Below are 18,639 nucleotides of genomic sequence, written 5' to 3' on the forward strand. Positions count from 1 at the left end.
TATCTGCAGGTGGGTGTGCTCTCTTGCACCCTCCCAACAGTCTGTTATTTCTTGATATTGCCTTGACTTCCTCTCCATTTGTAAGTTCTGTATCTATACCATTTATTTCCCCCTTTGTGTTTTGAAGTTATTGTCAATTACAAATTGATATCTTGGGTTCCCTGTTTTCAGTTTTGTAGCTTTATTTCACTTATAAGTGTTCTTTATCTGTGTTGTAACTGGGTGATGCTGTTGTGTTTCTTAATCTCAGGCTGTTGTCTGATGTCATTGATTCTTTGTCCAAAGGACTCCCTTTAATATTCCTTTAAGGTTGGTCTGGTTTTTATGCATTAATTTCTGTTTATCTTGGAATATCCTAGTTTTGCTGTCATAGTTGAGAGACAGCTTTGCTGGATAAATGATTCTTTGTTGGCAATTCTTTTCTTTCAGGGTTTTATATATGTTATCTCGTTGCCTTCTTGCTTGCATGGTTTCTACAAGAAGTCATAGCTTATTTTTATTGTTGCCCCTTTGTAGGTGATATTTCGTTTTTCCCAAGCTGCTCTAAGAATTCTTTGCCTTTAGTTATGAAAAGTTTGATTATCATATGTCTTGGTAACTTTCTTTTGGAGTCTATCCTGTATGGGGTTTGTTGAGCTTGTTGGATGGAAACCTCATCTTTCATGATATTACGGAAGTTATCTGCCAGCAATTCTTCAATAACTCTCTATGCTTTTTTTTTTTTTTTGTCTCCTGATCTGGAATCCAATCACACATAAAGTATTCCTCTTGATAATGTCCCACATAACTTTTAGGGTTTCTTCATTTTTCTTCATCCTTTTTTTTTTTTTTTTTTGATTATTCCTTAAGTTAATATCAAGAGATTTGTCCTGTATTTCACTAATTGTTTCTTCCATTGATTCAATTCTACTTCTGTGTCCTTTCATTGAATTATCTATTTCTGATATTTTATTGTTAATCTTCTAATTTCTAGTTGCTGTTTTTGTATAGTTTTCAATTGTCTATTTATTTTGTCATTCTGTTCTTGTATTGTTTTCCTGAATTCTTCTAGAGTTTTGTTTGTGTTTTCCTTGATCTCTTTGAGGATCCTATATATAAGCCTTTTTAATTCCTTGTCAGGTAATTCCATTACCATTTCTTCCTCAGGAAGGTTTTCTGCCCCTTTATTTTGCTCATTTGTTTGAGCCATCTTATCCTACTTTTTCATATGATTTGTTATTGTCTGCTGTCTCCAAGGTATTAAGTTTGGTGCTAGTAGTTAGTGCATTTTCTAGAGGTAAGGGCAGAACTTCTCTGTATCTGCTGTGAAGGAGTGCTACTGAAATGGATGGGGTATGCCCACTGTGTGTGGGCAAGTTGTGTCTCAGTAGGTGGTGAGTTATGAAGGGGTTTCAGTGCAAGTGCAAATGGCTTGCAGAAACTGGGTGTAGAACGTGTGCTGTTGCAGTAGGCAGAGGTTAGATGAGGGCACTAGGGTCTCCTGCTCATCGTTTGGCAGGGTTGTAGCTGGTGCCTGTCAGGACGCAGTTGGCATTGTTGGTGAAGTGATGTGCCTGTCTGCTGGTCACCTGGGTGTGGGTGCAGGAAGTGTTCTCACTGGTCACTAGGTTGGGTACCATGTGTGTGCACTGCTGGGTACTAAGTGGTCAGGGCAAGGGTGTATGGGTCACTGGTCACCGGGTGGGTGGCATAGAACTTGCACTAAGGGCCCTGGGTGGGTGGGGCCATGGGCCATGCATGGGTAGTTGGAGTGAGCATAAGCCTCCAGTTGCCAGGGGGCAGTGTGTAGGGTAAGGCAGGGAGAATACTGCCAGTCCATGGCTACACACTCAGAGAGTATGCACCTGTCCACTAGAGTGCTACGTGGGGAATGGTGCACTGCTGGTCTGCGGGCCCCTGGTGCAAGTGGCTGGGCCTAGGCGGTGGAGTCACCAGTTCATGGGCCCCCACACAGGTAGCTGGGTAGGGTAGCAGTTGCCACCAGTCCTCTGCCCCCAGTGTGGTTGCCTGGATGTAGGAGCAGGTACTGCCAGTCCTTGGGCTCCTGGCACAGGGGATGGGTTAGTGGGGGGGTGCTGACCTGTGAGTGCACGCAGGAGGGGAAGGGTGGATGAGGGAGTTGGGAGAGGCACCGCAGGTCCATAGGTCTCTGGCATCAGGAGCTGGGGAGAGTGTGGTGAATATAGTGAGTGCACTTTTGCAGGGCAGGGAGCACCACTGCCTGGCTCTGGACGTTGGGTACAGGGTCGCTCCTGCTTGGAAGCACCACATGATAGGGACTTCAGCTGGGAACGCTGCTTGTTTTGTCTCAATATGGCCATGCTGGGCAGGCTCGGCTATCAGGACACCTATCCGTAATTCTCTGTGTCCGTTGTTTTTGTACAGTCTCTCCTTCCACTTGGCACTTGGTCTGATTCTTCAGCCTTCCCTTTGATGTTCAGGGTTCCAAAGTGGTCATCTATATCCAACTCACTTGTTTTCTGGAGTCTTTGTTGTAAGGGGAATGCTATGAGGCATCTGATTATGCCATCTTGGACCACCTCCCCATCTTGATGAATTTTAAGCTATATATACAATCATGTAAGCACCACTCAGAGCAATATTCCATCACTTTAAAATGGGTTAGCAAACGATGCCCTGTGAGCCAGTTATGGAAGCCCTTGTCCAATCTTTGTAATTAAAGTTTTATTGGAATGCAGCCCTACCATTTGTTTACCTATTATTGTGGATGGCTGCTTTCATGCTACAACAGTAGAACTGAGTAATTGTGACAGGTATCTTATAGTGTGCAAAGCCTAAAGTATTTACTCTCCAGCCCTTCACAGAAAAAGTTTGCTGGCCCCCTACCTTAGAAGTCTCCTTTATGCCTCACTCCCACCCCCCACCTCCATTCTGTCTTTTGTCACTATAGATTAATTTTACCTCTTCTAGAACCTTATAGAAATGGAATTACACAGTATGTTCTCTGTCTGACTTCTTACATTTGAAAATGTGAGATTTATTCATGCTATTGCACAGATACCAACAGTTTATTTCTTTTTATTGTTGGTAGTATCTTATTGTATGGATGTGCCACAATTTACCCAGTTCTCCTGGGCAGTTTCAAGTTTGGGACTGTTGTGATAAAATCTGCAATAAACATTTTTATCCAGGTCTTTATGTGGACAATATGCATTTATTTCTCTAGTATAGACCTAGCAGTGGAACTGCTGAGTCATAGAAGATTCTGTGTTCAGCTTTAATAGATATGACCAGTTTGCCAAATGGTTGAACCCGTTTACAGTCTGACAAGCCATGTATGAGAGTTCCTGTTGCTCCTGGTTGTGGATTTTCACTTCCATGGTATAGATTATGGCACAGTATTTTCAGGCCTATTTATACAGTCTCTCGTTCCTGAGTGAAAACCTTAAACGTTCTTTGTTAATGTTTTATACTGAGCTCCATATTGTTTAATACATGAATGTTTTAGAAGTAAGGAGCCCTCGTGTTATAGTTGTCACACTCTAATTATAGTACCAATTATTTTACAAGAAAATTTTTAATATTGTGATTTTGAATATTGTCTTAGGCTGGGTTCTCTAGAGAAGCAAAACCAGTAAAGCATACAAATATGTATAGATTTATATCAAGGAAATGGCTCATGAGTTTGTAGAGGCTGGAATGTCCCAAGTCCGTTGGTCAGGATAGAGGCTTCTCCTGATTCACGTAGCTGCAGGGGCTGGCAAACCCAAGGTTGGCAGGTCAGAGAGCAGGGCTGTTGCTCACAGGCTGCGAAGATTGATGAATCCCAAGATCGATGGGCAAGACGCAGGTAAGCTGCTAGCTCAAGTCCCAAGAACCAGAGGTCAGATGAACAGGAGCCAGCTGCAGGATCCAGTGCAAGTAAAAATCCCCCAAGCCTTGCCAGAATGTCCGCTTATATTTGATGCAGGCCACACGCCCAAGGAAACTCCCTTTCTACTGGTTGGCTACTCACAGCAGATTCCATCATGGGAGTGATCACATATCAAATCTCAACAGGGAAGTGATCACAACGCTATACGACTGCCAAACCACTGAGAATCATGGCCCAGCCAAGTAGACACACAGTCTTAACCATCACAAATATCATAAATTCATGGTTTTTACAGACTAAAATTTTGTGCCCCCTTGGTAGGACCCATCCACTGAAGAAGTGTCCACCTCTCTGACACCCCCAAGATTACAGAAGTATATCTTGTGTTATTTGCCCCAGATGTGGACTCAGCCAATTTCCAAGGAGCTCCAATTCTTATTAATGGAAAATAGTAGTAGAGATCAGAATCTGGGTGCTAGTGGGGGACAGCAGGCTTTTCCAGTTGGGGTGACATCACCCTGGGTCATTTCAGTGAGAAAAGCCACAAAAGGCAGTTTTAAAAATCATGAGTTGTCCCACTGATGATTTTAATACAGTTGTAACATAAACCATTCAAGTACATCATAAAATATTTCCACTCTTAAAGTATGATTTATCCTTTTTTCTTTTATAATTTGTTATACCATACAGTTATTTAAACGTCTTGCTTAAAAATAACAGTTGTTTGCTTTCATCTGTCCAAAATTATTTTTTGATGACAACACTTAAAAAATAATCTACTGGATAAATAACAAGGTTTTGCCTTAAAGTAATTACTTGTTATCATGGTTTGAACATTAAACTAATGTTATACAACTATTTTACTTTGTTTTGTGTTCCGGATCATATTTTCATAAGTTATAGAAGCCCTTGTGTAGTATATACTTGGGTCCAATTATTTAAGTTTTAAGGATGTTGGTTTTGTTTTTCATAACGTTCAGTTCTCCCTTGGTGTTGTTTGTTGTTGTTAGGTGCCATTGAATTGGTTCCAACTCATAGTGACCTTATGTACTACAGCATGAAACACTGCCCAGTCCTGCACCATCCTCACAATCGTTGCTATGTTCAAGCCCACTGTTGCAGCCGCTGTGTTAGTCCATCTTGTTTAGGGTCTTTCTCTTTTTTGCTGACCCTGTACTTTATCAAGCATGATGTCCTTCTCCAGGGACTGGTCCCTCCTGATACCATACCCAAAGTATGTAAGATGAAGTTTCGCCATCCTTGCTTCTAAGGAGCATTCTGGCTGTACTTCTTCCAAGACAGATTTGTTTGTTCTTCTGGCAGTCCATGGTAAATTCAATATTCTTTGCCAACACTATAATTCAAAGGCATCAATTCTTTGGACTTCCTTATTCATTGTCCAGCTTTCACATGCATATGAGGCAATTGGAAATACCATGGCTTGGGTTAGCAAACTAATATTTCCTTGGTAGCAGCTGTCATTTCCTGGACCATCTGTTTTATGTATCTATGAGCTGAGTGGATAATTTGTTGCAATCTCGGAAGCTATAACTAAAGGCACCATTTTTCTTCTGCCAACAGTGGCTTAAAACATCAGTTTTTGCACATTCACGTAGGGGATTTGTGAATTGAAAGTCAAGCCTGGTCTGTCTTTCAAGGCTCTGTTCTTTTTTCTCTCTTTCTCTCAACCTCCCCCTCCTCATTTCTATTTTCACAGGTTGCCGCTCTTTTTCCAAGAATAGCAGAAAATGATTGAATACCAGGTGAGTGTGACATTTATTGGAATTTACTTTTTTTTGCTTTTCTAAGATTTTATTTTTATTTTTTTTTTAAATGTATCTTGTTGACAATGTACACAGCAAACATACACCGGTTCAACCGTTTCTACATGTACAGCTCAGTGGCATTGATAACATTCTTCAAGTTGTGCAGCCATTCTCCCTCTTTTTCTGAGTTGTTCCTCCCCTAGTAACAAATTCACTGTCCCTTAAGGTTCCTATCTAATCTTTCGAGTTGCTGTTGTCACTTTGATCCCATATAGCCGTTCTTAACAGAGCATAATGCTAAAGGCAGACATTGTTCACTAGTTTAGCTAAACTCTTATTTGGTTTTGAGAAGGCTTCTGGGGGTATTTTTGGCTACTTACTTTTTTTGAGTGGGAAAGGCATGGGTTAAAAAAAATCAAAAGGTACAAAAGCACACATAGTGAAAATCAGCATTCCAGTTTCCTTCCTTGGGGAAAATTCACTTTGTCATAGGCTGGGTTCTCAAGAAAACTGACTCTGAGATGGAGATTTGCATCCAGGTTTACTAGGGAGGCTCTTGAACAACACCTGTAACGAAGTGATGGGAGCAGGACTGGGCAGAGGACTTAGCTAATCTTACAAGATGCTCTGGACCTGGGATGGTCCTCAATGGTGTCCTGAGTGGAGGCAAGGGGGCCCTTCTATTCCAAAATCAACCAGCCATTGGTTGTGGGCTGCCCCAAGGAGGGGACATAACCTTGAGTGGGGCAGCTCCCTTTGAGAGCAATTCTCAGAGACGGTCTCAAGCCTGCAGCTGCCAGCCTTCTCCCAGCTTCTGGGATAATAAACACTTCACTTTTGTTGGGGGATCTGGGTGGAACATCATAGCCTCTATTATACAGTGGCAAGACACTTAAACATACTGCTCTACCTTTTTTTCCAACCAATTAAAATATCCTAGAGATTGTTCTGTTTTAGTATTTACAGGCACACCTTTCTTTTTATCAGGTATGTAATGCTCCATCATATGCATGGGATGTGATCGATTTAACTATTTCCCCATTTATAGGCATTCAGGTGGTTTCTAAACTTGATACTACAAACAGTGATATAAAGAATATTTTTTGCTGGAATGCAGATATACCAAGCAGAGCACCTGAGAGAGTCACTAACTGTGGTCTTCCTGGCAGCGCAGCAAAAAGGCAAACACAGTCCATGATTTGCATTGTCTGTAAGAGGCATATTGTCATCTCCTGGGCAAGACTCGCATTTCAAGACACTTCTTGCTGAAGACATTTCCCTACGGGGCCTTTGTGTGGCTGATATCAACCTGTTAGTTTGTATTTGAAGTGTATCTCTTGTATGCAGCATATAGTTGGGTCTTGCTTTTTTAATCCAGTCTGACAGTCTCTGACTTTTAGGGATATTTAGTCTTACATTAAATTATGTCTAATGTAATTATTGGTAGGGTTGAGTTTGTGTCTGTCATTTTAGTATCTGTTTTCCGTTTGTACCATCTGTTCTTTTTCCTCTATTCCTTTTTGTGTAGATTAATTGAAAAAATTTTTAATTCTATATATTTAATTTAGAAACACCTCTTTGCAGTATTATTTAGTGGTTACTGTATGGATAAAATATACATCCTTAACTTTTCACGGTAAGCTTAGAGTTACCATTGTACCACTTCATGGAAAATGTAAGAAACTCACCACATAACTTCTAGAATGTGCTTTCTACACACACATCTCCCTTGATAGACTCCCCATTGTCTTAAAGCCCATCATTTTATCACTCACAAGCCTCTGTACACTCTTCCCCTGTTACTCTGACTTACTTGCTGCCCTTAAAATCACGGTTTTGCCTCCATGCCTTAGTTTATACTTCTCTTCTTGCAAGGAATGCTATTTCCCCCATTTTCTAGCAGAAAAGACTCAGCTCCACGTATCCCTAAGCTCTGAAGCCAAACCAGGCCCTGAACAATTTAATGGACCATTTACTTCTTTCTGCATGTGATAGCTGGGTGTCTTGCCATCACAGCTGTTATGACACCTGTCAACCTGATGGCTTTACATGTTGCTCTCCCTGTTCCAGGCGTGAGCTCCTTGAGGTCAGGAACCATCTAAGACTGTGTCCTCAGCAGCCAGCACTGGGCCAGACAGACACACAGTGGGTCTCCAGTCAGTGTTTGTGGATGACAGTGGGTGGTTTCCAGCATGATTTTTGTTTTTCTGTATAGCACAAAGTTAGGAGTATAACAGGAATCTTGGATAAATGATCACTGTAAGCTCTGACCTATGAACATTATACAAGTCAGTACACCAACATTTTTCCACGACTCAGTGTCAATCATTTCACCTTCAGCAGAGATCTGTGTCATTCAAGGATGTGGTTGTGGGCTTCACCCAAGAGGAGTGGCACCAGCTGAATCCTGCTGAGAGGGCCCTGTACCGGGATGTGATGCTGGAGACCTATAGCAACCTCGTCTCAGTGGGTAAGGACAGTTTCACTGTATAATTCACATTACGCTTGAATGATCACCTTTCCTTTCTCAGTTGCTACAAGCAGTAGAGCTTCTGAAGTATCTATTTTTTTTAACACTTATCTAGTACTTCCTTTGTACCAGTTTTAGTCATTTTAATACTATTAACTCATTTAAATCTCATAAGAGCTTATGAGGTAGATGCTATTAGTATCACTAATTTACAGATTTGGAAACTGAAGCACAGAGAGGTGAAGTAACTTGCCCAGGGTAATCCACCAGGATCTGAACCCCCAGCAGTGTGGCTGCACAGTCTGCATTCATAATCTTATACTGTGCCACCTCATTGAGTTTGGCTTCAGTTTCAGTGGTCCTAAATTCCACATTCCTTTTGAATTCTGGACGAGGTTTGTGTGCAGTTACGGTCTCCTCCCGAGTACACTATTGGTTGTACAGCCTCTAAAACTGCATGTCCTCACCCTTGAGAGACACTGAAGACCAAGGAGCTCAGCCCAAGGCCTGGATCGTTTCCCTGGGACAGGTTATGAAGGCACCAAACCAGATGTGATACTCAGACTGGAGCAGGAAGAAGCACCATGGATTTCTGAGGCGGGTTGCCACTGTCGGGGTGAGTGTGATAAATCCAGCAAAGAGGGCCGGCACCTTTGAAATTTTATTCAAAGTCTCGTTATGCTACTTATACATAGTGTTGTAATCACACAATTAAATATTACAGTCACGCGTCACTTAACGCCCACAATACGTTCTGTGAAATAGGACGTTATATGATTTGGACATTGTGTGAACACCATATTATATATAGGCAATGCTGGGGTTATGAAAGTCCGAGTTATGAGCCAACCCCCATAAAGCCTGTTATATTAAAAATTTGAGGTACATATAATGGTTCATAATAACAAATGGGCGCTACTTCGTGACGCGCATTAATCCCGATCAGGATTTCTGAACTCTATTATAACCTTATGGGACTATGGACTTATGTGTGGTCGGACGTTGCCCAAACAGATGTTATGCAGTGAATGACTGTATATAAACCAAAAAACATTCAAGTCATTTTCATGCTTCTCCACAAAGTGTTATCTTTGAAATTACCATCATCCAGCTTTCAGTAGTTGTAGTAGTAGCAGCAGCAGTATTAGGATTATTGGCTAATGCTTAGTGAACATTCACGGTTATACTAGAGTCTTTCCTGAGCACTTTACATATAGCAACTCATTTAACCCTTACAACGTCTGTGAGGTCGCCAGCCTTCTTACCCATTTATAAATGAGAGCGCAATCACAGAGAGATTGAAAAACTTGTCCAAAAACATGCGGCAGGTAGAGGACAGAACAGAGATTTGAACTCATGTGTCAGGCTCCAAAACAAGTGCTCTAAAAACCACTATACGCTGATACCCTCTGGGATGTATTTCTGCTTTGTTTGACTATGCTCATCACCCTTTTTCCTCTTTCAAGAATTTTGTTTAAAAACTGTAAATCCCACAAAAAGGTATCTAGTGAGCCCTCGTTTCTGGGTGCTCTGTACCCTCGGTTTCCTTGGCTTCATCCCAGCCTTTTCCTTCCAAGCAGCTGCTGCATTTTTTGTCATCCAAACTTAGTTGTGCTCCCCAGGGTGTAACTCTCTCAAAGAGCTCATCCATTTTGTGACCACATATTGTTCACAGCTGGTGTCTTTGCCCACTATAATGTGACAAGAAAATACCATATTCACAAACTAATACAGAGTCACAGAAACTGCTGATAACTACTGTATTTTGTTGTTTACATTCATAATCTAAAGAAATGTTAGGTTCAGTTAGAGCATATTAAAAAATAAAGATGTAATATTTTTCCTATCCAAGTTCACAAACCCCCTGAATTCTATCTACCAAGTCAAGAAACCCTGCTTTAAGTCCTAGTTAGTGTTGATTCCATTCTTTTATCTAGTTCACCTTAGAGCTCTCTGCCATTTGTCTTGTAACTAATTAGCCCAACATGATGAACTCCCTGATGACTGCTATGTCAGTGCTTGCCAAACTCTAATGTTTTAAGAATCACCTGAGCATCTTGTTAAAATTCAGATTCTGATTCTGTAGGTCTGGGGTGGAGCCTGAGATTCTGCATGTCTAACAAGCTGTCAGGTGAGGCTGAAGTTGCCTATTAGAGAATCACACATTGAGTAGCAAGAAGCTATATGACATTTAATCCCCTTTCCTTTATAATAGGGATCGACAAACTACAGCCTCTGGGTCGGTTGACTGTTTTTGTAAATAAGGTTTTATCAGAACACAGTCACATCCATATGTTTACATATTGTCTGTGACTGTTTTTACATGACAATAGCATAGTTAATTAATTGTGACAGAGACTAGCCCACAAAGCCTAAAATATTTACTCTCCTGCCCTTTAAGAAAGAGTTTGCCAACTCCTGCTCTATAGTATCATCCCATCTTCTTCAAAATTATTTCTCTGCACTCTGTAACTGATGTTCCATTTCATTTGTGCCAGTGTTTTGAATCTTTACCCTTACAACACTCTTCCCTTCATTGTCTTGGTTACAGCTCATTCTCTCTATTCATATACTGTGTACCTTTTAAATTTGAGGGCAATTCTCAAGTAGTTTTATTCCAGTTTGTAATAATAGAAAAACTCATAAGGAATGGTTCACTGTGCTTTCTCCAGAAGACTTCTGGGAAGTTGATGTCCACAGGAAAAGACATCAAGACCTACTTTTGAGGCAAGGTGCGTTTATCAACAAGAAAACATTGCCCAAGGAAAGAAGCCACGGATGTAATAAGTTTGGGAAAATATCTCTTCTGAGGGCTGAACTTTTTCCTTCAATTCAAAGCCCCAGTAACTGGAACCCATGTGGAAAGAGCTTGAAGCATAATTTAAACTTGGTTGGTTTTAATAGAAACTGTTCAAAAAAACAAGATGAATATTATGGGTATGGGAAGTTGTTACAGTTTATGAATCATGACAGAAGACCTAATGGAGAAAAACCCTGGGAATGCACTCAGTGTGAGAAAGTTTTCAGCCATAACCCAGCACTTATGTATAAACCAGCAGTAACCAATTCTCTTGTGTATAAACGAAAGAGGATTCCACCTATAAAGAAACCCCACGTCTGTAGTGAGTGTGGGAAAGCCTTTTGCTATAAGTCTGAATTCATTAGGCATCAGAGAAGTCACACTGGGGAGAAACCATATGGATGCACTGACTGTGGGAAAGCCTTTTCACATAAGTCAACCCTCATTAAACACCAGAGAATTCACACTGGGGTAAGACCTTTTGAATGTTTCTTTTGTGGGAAAGCCTTTACCCAAAAGTCACACCGCACAGAGCATCAGAGGACACATACAGGAGAGAGACCTTTTGTGTGCAGTGAATGTGGGAAGTCATTTGGTGAGAAATCATACCTCAATGTTCATCGAAAAATGCACACAGGAGAAAAACCCTATCGTTGCAGAGAATGTGGGAAATCCTTTAGCCAAAAGTCATGTCTCAATAAACATTGGAGAACTCATACAGGAGAAAAACCCTATGGGTGCAATGAATGTGGCAAAGCTTTCTACCAGAAGACAAACCTGAGTAGACATCAGAAAATTCATGCTAGGAACAATGCCTGTAGGAATGAAAATCTGATAAGTGTGGGAAAGCCTTGAGCAAGATATCCAATTTCATTGTGTATCGTGGAATTAATCCTTAGGAGAAATCTTAGCAATTTAATGAATTCGGGCAAAGTGTGCCATACCATAACAGAACTCATGCTCCAATTGTGATACAGACTTTTATAGAAAAGAATATAGAAAATACTTTATAAACCATAGAAATGGTTTATGAAAATTCAAAAATGTATTCATTGGAAGGACAACAGAATACAAAATACATGTGAAGAGACTTAGGTGTATTATGGTACATTCTGCAGCGAGCCATGTAATAAGCACTGTTTGTATTTTGGAATTATAAATGTGAACTTAACATAAATTGTGAATATCAAACACATATGCCATATTTTACGTAGAATGCCATCCATCGAGGTTTTCTACACTAAATATCACCATTGTCTTTTGGTGTCATAAATATACAAAAGCCAATAATAATAATAATTTAAATAACATGGTCAGCTATTTTAAAATAACTTTAACATACCAGTTATGTTTTCTCCACATTTTCATAATAAATGTTAATGTCTGTAGCAGTTGCTATTGAGCCCTTTCCTAAGTAATAAAGCAGTGTTTTGTTATAAGTCTTCTATTAACTCAGCGAAACACTTTATTAAAAACATATTTGTGTTGAAAATGCAAAGCTAAGGAAGAGTTTCACAGCCTGATATTGGGAGAACAAAATACTGTGAACTTGATTACTCAACACATTCACTATTTGACAAAAAGTAGTGTGGCTCTGGTACATTGTACACTATTCCTATTTTCTTAGTGTTGCTTAAAATATGACATATTAGTAGAAGGGACACTCTTTTTATGGATCTTATAATTCAGAAATGTTTCATGCAGAGACCAGTGAAGGAGAGTTTTTCTTTCCTTTTATCTTTTGTAAATTAATCCAGCAACTTCCATTTATCTTCCTTATATTTCTTTGTGAACACCCTGGACACTAAATCTCAAGTTTCAAAAAAGTCTTTCTGCTTCCCTGAGCTGCCATGTCATCCATACAAGAAAAGAAATGGCTACTTGGAACCTGCCTTGTTCAAGATTTGCCTCCCTTTAAAAATACCTGATCCAGAATGAGAAAGGAGCCATAACTATAGATATAGAAGTGAGTAAAAGAATGATATAAGATACCTAATACAACTCTAGATCAACATATTTTAAAACAAGATATAGATGCTTTTCTAGCAAAATATAAGTTATGGAAATTGTGATATGAAGTAGAAAAATTGGTGGAATATTATAATTGAAGAATTTGGAAAAGTGATTAAAGATCTATGATTGAAAAATGTTCCAGGCCTAGATGATTTCATGATTAGTTCTATCTAACCTTTCAAGAAGGAATAATTCCAGTTGTTACTTAAAATATTCAATCCATGAACTATGCTCCCCAATTTATTTTATGAAGTCAGAATAAATTTAACACTAAAACCTAATATAGTGGGAAAATTCGAACTCCAGACCAGTCTCATTCATGAATACAGAATCAATTATTGTAATGAAAATAATAGCAAATAGCTACACTGTGATAACCACGTAAGAGTTATTCCAAGAATGCAGAGCCAGTTTAGTAATAGGAAGTACAGGCAGTCACTGGATTATGAATGAGATCCGTTCCTGTGTTTTTAAGTCGAATGTAGGTTAGTCAGAACAGGTACATACAGTTCTTATTTAGCCTTTAGTGCAAGAAAAGGCTCGGAGTCTTTTCAATGATTTAAAAGCTGCATGTGCAGCAAGTGAAGATGATTGTGATGAATTTGTTGCAAGTAGGGGTTCGTTCCGTCATTTCAAAGAGAGGGCAAACTTACATAACATTAAAGGGCAAGTAGGAGTTGTCTGTAAGTCGGACAATTGGGGACTTACTATGTATCAATAAAATTAATAACAGAAAAATGTGAACTATCAATAGATGCTGACAAGGCATTTAAAAGAATTTGCAGCCATTCCTAATCTAATAAAATATAAATTAAATTGTAATAGATGGTAGCCACTTAAAGAGTCTCTTTAGAAAAAAACAGGAATTTAATAGTATTGGAAATCAGGATGCCACTATCACTATTATTATGGAATATATCTATTAAATATTGCCTTGGAGGTTCCAGTGAAGGCAGTAAAAGAGAAAATTAAATAACTGGTATAAACAATGTAAAAGAATAGGTAAAAGTCTTCCTTTTTGCTGATGGTATAATTGTATATCAATAAATGAGGAAACTAATTTTTTTTTTTAGTTGAAAAAATAATTTTCTAAGAAAGCAGGTTACAGAAATCAAGAGCTTTACTCTGTGATCATAATAAGCACCTAATAATTTATAATGCATTTCCTTTGGAATTAAACTAAACCCTTTTCCTATGAGACCAGAAGAACTGGATGGTACCCAGCTACTACTACTGAACATTTTGATAAAAGATTCTATAGAAGAATCCTGAGCAGAAGGGGGAAAATGCAGAACAGAATTTCAAATTCTCCTGGACTCTAGACTTTCTGGAGCCATGGAGGTTGGTGAACCCCTGAAATTATTGCCCTGAGATAATCTTTATACCTTAAACCAAAAATATCCCCTGAAGTCTTCTTAAACCAAAATTGTTTAGCTTAACTAGTAAAGAATGTTTTCCTTGAGCATTGTGCTCTTTTAAGATCTATCTATATGGGATCAAATTGACAGCAGCATCTCATTAAATAGGAAACTTAGGGGACAGTGAGTTTATATTAATGAGGGAGGAACAACCTGGAAAAGGAGGATGAGAATGATTGCACAATTGGAAGAATGTAATCAGTGTCACTGAATTGTACATGTAGAAGTTATTGAATTAGTGTACTGTGTATATTCTCAACATCAAAATATTTTTTTTAAAAAATGAAAAGACAGTTGTGAGAAGAACAAATCCAAGTGGCTGATGGACATTTCAAAAATGTTTAACCTCATTTAGTAGTCATTGGGGAATGTAGATTAAAGTTATAATGAGATAATACTATGCAATCAGGCTGACAAAATTAAGAGCAGGAATGGTTTTTGCTGCAGGACACAAAGGATGTTCTTATACACAGCTGGTGGAAACATAAATTGTTACAGCTCTTTTGAAAAGCAGTTTGGCAATGTCTATTAAAACTTAACATACAGATAGTTTGGCCCCGCAATGCCACTTTGAGGAATCTTCCCATTAGAAATAAAAGCTCCAATACCTAAAGGACAGATGAACATGGGCATTTATTGTAAAATTATTCCTAATGTCAAAAACACTGGAATCAAAATAAATGTACATCAGTAGGGAAATTTGGTGGGGGAGGTATAGCCATTCCATAGAATGTTTATACAGCCATTAAAGTGGACAAATGGATTATTTGTGGACTTGAATGGAAGTTCACGGTATTTTCTTGAGTCAAAAACAAGACAGGGAAAAGTGTGCATATGACCCCATTTTTGTAAACAAATGACAAAAATGCCTCTAGTTGTTAATGACTCATAAATGTGTGTCCATATATATTTGTGTATGGTTTTATATGCATGGAGAAAAGTACAGAAGAGTGTATTGGGTTGAGGGGGGATTGATACAGGTTATGGGGGATTCAGAGAGAGGGAAAGGAAAACCAAAGGAAAAAATATGTAAATGACTAGACCAAAAAAAAAGTATGTCTCACGTGTGTGAGTAAAGACATTTGCGGGGGGGGGGGGGGGGAACTAGAATTCTAATAATTTGTGAGGATGTTCATAGTATATTGTTAATTGAAAAGACCAAATTGCAGAATAATGTATATGATTCTATTTAAAATTGTTTTTTACAAACCCCTATATGTTTATATATGCATGTGTATGTTTATATGAACAAAGAGAAAGTGGGAGGATACACACCAAGGTGTTAACATTGGTTACCTTGGCGGGGAAGAGAAATGTAAGCAGTTGTTTTATTTAAATATCTTTGTATTGTTTTACTTGTTACTACATATATTACTTTTGTAATTTGAAAAACAAAATAAAAGGGGAAAACATTTCAAAATGCATGAAGCCTTGCAAATATTTCTATTTTCTGACAAGATGACACTGGTGTGGTCTTCTGCCTCTCCCCCAGCCCAATCCTGGTGATAGCCCCAAAGTAAGGGGAAAACATGTAGATTTGAAGAATAAAAGTAAAGACCTTGAGAAACCCTCAAGTAGAGGTTTTTTGTTTGTATTTACTATGAAATAATTTTAGACTTACAGAAAAGTTGCAAAACAAAGAGTTCTCATATATCCCTCACTCTGCTTTCCTTAATGTTAACATCTTATATAACCATGGTTCAATTATCAAAACCAGGAAATTAACATTGACATAATACTAGTAATTAAACTATAGAACTTACTGAAATTTCACTGGTTTTTCTCACTCATGATCTTTAAGTAGCCCATGATCCAGCTTGGGATCCCACATTACATTTAGTTGTTATTTTTCTTTCATCTCCTCCAATCTGTAGTGGTTCCTCAGTCTTTTCTTGTCTTTCATGACTTAACACACTTTTGGAGGCTAAATCAAAAGAAAAAGAAAAAAAGCAAACCATTTGCAGCCCAGTCGATTCCGACTCATAGCGACCCTATAGGACAGAGTAGAATTGCCCCACAGGGTCTCTAAGGAACGGTTGGTGGATTCGAACTGCTAACCTTTTGGATAGCAGCCGAGCTCTTAACCACTACTCCACCAGGGCTCATTTTGGAGGACACTGGCAGGTTATTTTATAGAATATCTCTCAATTTGGGCTGTAGCCAATGTTTTGTCATGATTATATTGAGGTTCTACATTTTTGGCAATAATACCACAGAAGTGCAACATATCAGAGGATACATATTGATACGTCTTACTGGTGATGTTAACGATCACTTGGTTGAGGTGGTTACTGCCGATTATTCCACTTATAAAGGTTTTTTTCCCTTTGTAGTTAATACATATCTTGGACGAGATACTCTGCAGAGTTTTTTAAAAAATATGTATTAATGGGCCCCAGCCCCAGAAATTGTTTTAGTAGCTCTGGCAGAGGGTTGAGGCATCCCCAATCATTCTGGTGGGCCACCAAGGGTGGGCTGCTGATATGGATCACACCTCTGATCATTGTCCAAAATAGCCTCTTCATGGAATAACAGGAAGGAATGAGAAACACTGAATTATGACAATAGTGGACATTGGTCTTTAACTTTTGTAACCCAGGTATATTAGTTTCTATTGCTACCTAACAAATTACCACAAACTTAGTAACTTACAACAACATACATTTATTACATCACAGTTTCTATGGGTCAGAGGGCACCCTCAGTTCCTGGCCACATTGGCCTTTTAAAAGTACAGCTCACAACATAGCAGCTTGTTCCAGCAAGGAAAAGAGTTTGTATCCAATATGGATGTCAAAGTATGGGGGAGGTGGGTCCGAGACCCAAAGAGAAATATCTGGTCGACCTGGATCCTCGAGGAGGAAAAAAAAAAACCCTAAGTCCGCAGCTTAGGAAACACACGGAATCGGGTTCCACCACCTCATCACTGTGCTGGTCGATCCCGGTTCCATGGCCGGGGGCTTATGTTCCAAGAACTGGAGGTCAGGTGGCAAAAAGAGTGCAGGGTCGAGAAAGCGAGCTTTGCCAGAACATTTATATACAGGTGGTAGGATACACCCCCCAACGAAATTCCCCTTTTGACTGATTGGATGCTCACATCAGCTCACAAAATGAAAGGTGATTACACAGTGACTGCCAAATCACAAATCATAGAATCATAGCCTAGCCAAGATGACACATAACATTAACCCTCACAGTCCATCCCTTGTCACACTGGCACCTATACACGTCTTAAGCCATAAATAATCTCCAAATAAAGACAATTATAAAGTCATACTTGTGCCTAACATGATACAACATGCAACAACTGAAAACACACTAGCCCCTTATACAGCTTGTATTTTATAATAAGTAATGGGTTAAGGGAGGGAAGAAAATATATTTGCTATGTAATGTATATATTTGATATACATATACACACACACGTAAAACGGGAGAAATATAACAATTACTGTCTTCATTTCTGCAACTGGTTGCGTGGTTGTAGCTGGTATTTAGAACTACCTTCTTCCACTACATATTCTATATTCCCTTTGCCCTTAGCAAGCACCTCAGCTGGTCGTCATTCTTTGCCTGGTGGGGTAACCTAAACCTTGATTCTTGAAATGTCTGGGTCATTAGTAGTCCTATCTGAATTGGTTTGTTATAGTTTTCCATTGACTTTAATCACAGGGCATGGTAGTAGTAAGAGACACCCTAAGGGATCTCCTGTATTCCAGACATACTCTTCTTTACCTCCATTGTGTAATAACAGTCCAATTTCCTCTTGGTAATCAGGATCAATCACACCAGCCAATATGGCAAACCCCTATGCCCATTGATTCAGAGGCCTGAGGATGCCAAAGTGGCTGGGTGGCATCCTTAACTTCCAGTACAATAGAATCAGTGGTGTGTCTCATCGTAAGAGCATTCTTCCCTTTGGAACTAAGACCTCTAGATCATCAGAGCGTAGGGTTTCGTGGGGACAGGTAGCAAAAATTTTGTGAGTGGGTCACTAGGGTAATAGTGGTGCTGCTCTCATTTCCACCCCTTGATTTCTGTACCAGTGGATCCTGGCTATAGGAGAAACAGCACCATCTATTCGATGCCGATTGAGAGCATATACAGCCTCCTGGAGATTACCCCATCCCTGTAAGGTATTTCCACCTAGCTGGCACCATAATTGAGTCTTTAAAGACCATTCTATCGTTCTATCAAGCCAGCTGCTTCAGGATGATGGAGAACATGGTAAAATGAGTAAATTCCATGAGCATAGCCCTATTGCCACACTTGATTTGCTGTGAAGTGAGTTTCTTGATCCAAGGCAATGCTGTGATGGTGGATAAGGCATTCTGTAA

The 18,639-nt window shown here is 39.3% G+C and overlaps 1 protein-coding gene across 2 annotated transcripts in view; it reads left to right on the plus strand.

Moving 5' to 3' along the window:
• ZNF793 (zinc finger protein 793) overlaps positions 1 to 14,161 on the plus strand; it is an 83,109-nt gene extending 68,948 nt beyond the window's left edge. The window contains exons 4-7 of one of the 2 annotated variants that reach the window (XM_023742252.1): positions 5,553 to 5,598; positions 7,945 to 8,071; positions 8,601 to 8,687; positions 10,744 to 14,161. In XM_023742252.1, coding sequence (XP_023598020.1) covers positions 5,584 to 5,598; positions 7,945 to 8,071; positions 8,601 to 8,687; positions 10,744 to 11,726 — 1,212 coding nt within the window. In that variant the 5' untranslated portion in view covers positions 5,553 to 5,583 and the 3' untranslated portion in view covers positions 11,727 to 14,161. The remainder of the gene's footprint in view (positions 1 to 5,552; positions 5,599 to 7,944; positions 8,072 to 8,600; positions 8,688 to 10,743) is intronic. The other variant, XM_023742253.1, reaches the window with a different exon arrangement.
• Positions 14,162 to 18,639: the final 4,478 nt, after the last annotated feature.

Source organism: Trichechus manatus, unplaced genomic scaffold (genome assembly GCF_000243295.1).
Source record: "Trichechus manatus latirostris isolate Lorelei unplaced genomic scaffold, TriManLat1.0 scaffold00207, whole genome shotgun sequence".
In the NCBI taxonomy this organism is placed as follows: domain Eukaryota; kingdom Metazoa; phylum Chordata; class Mammalia; order Sirenia; family Trichechidae; genus Trichechus; species Trichechus manatus.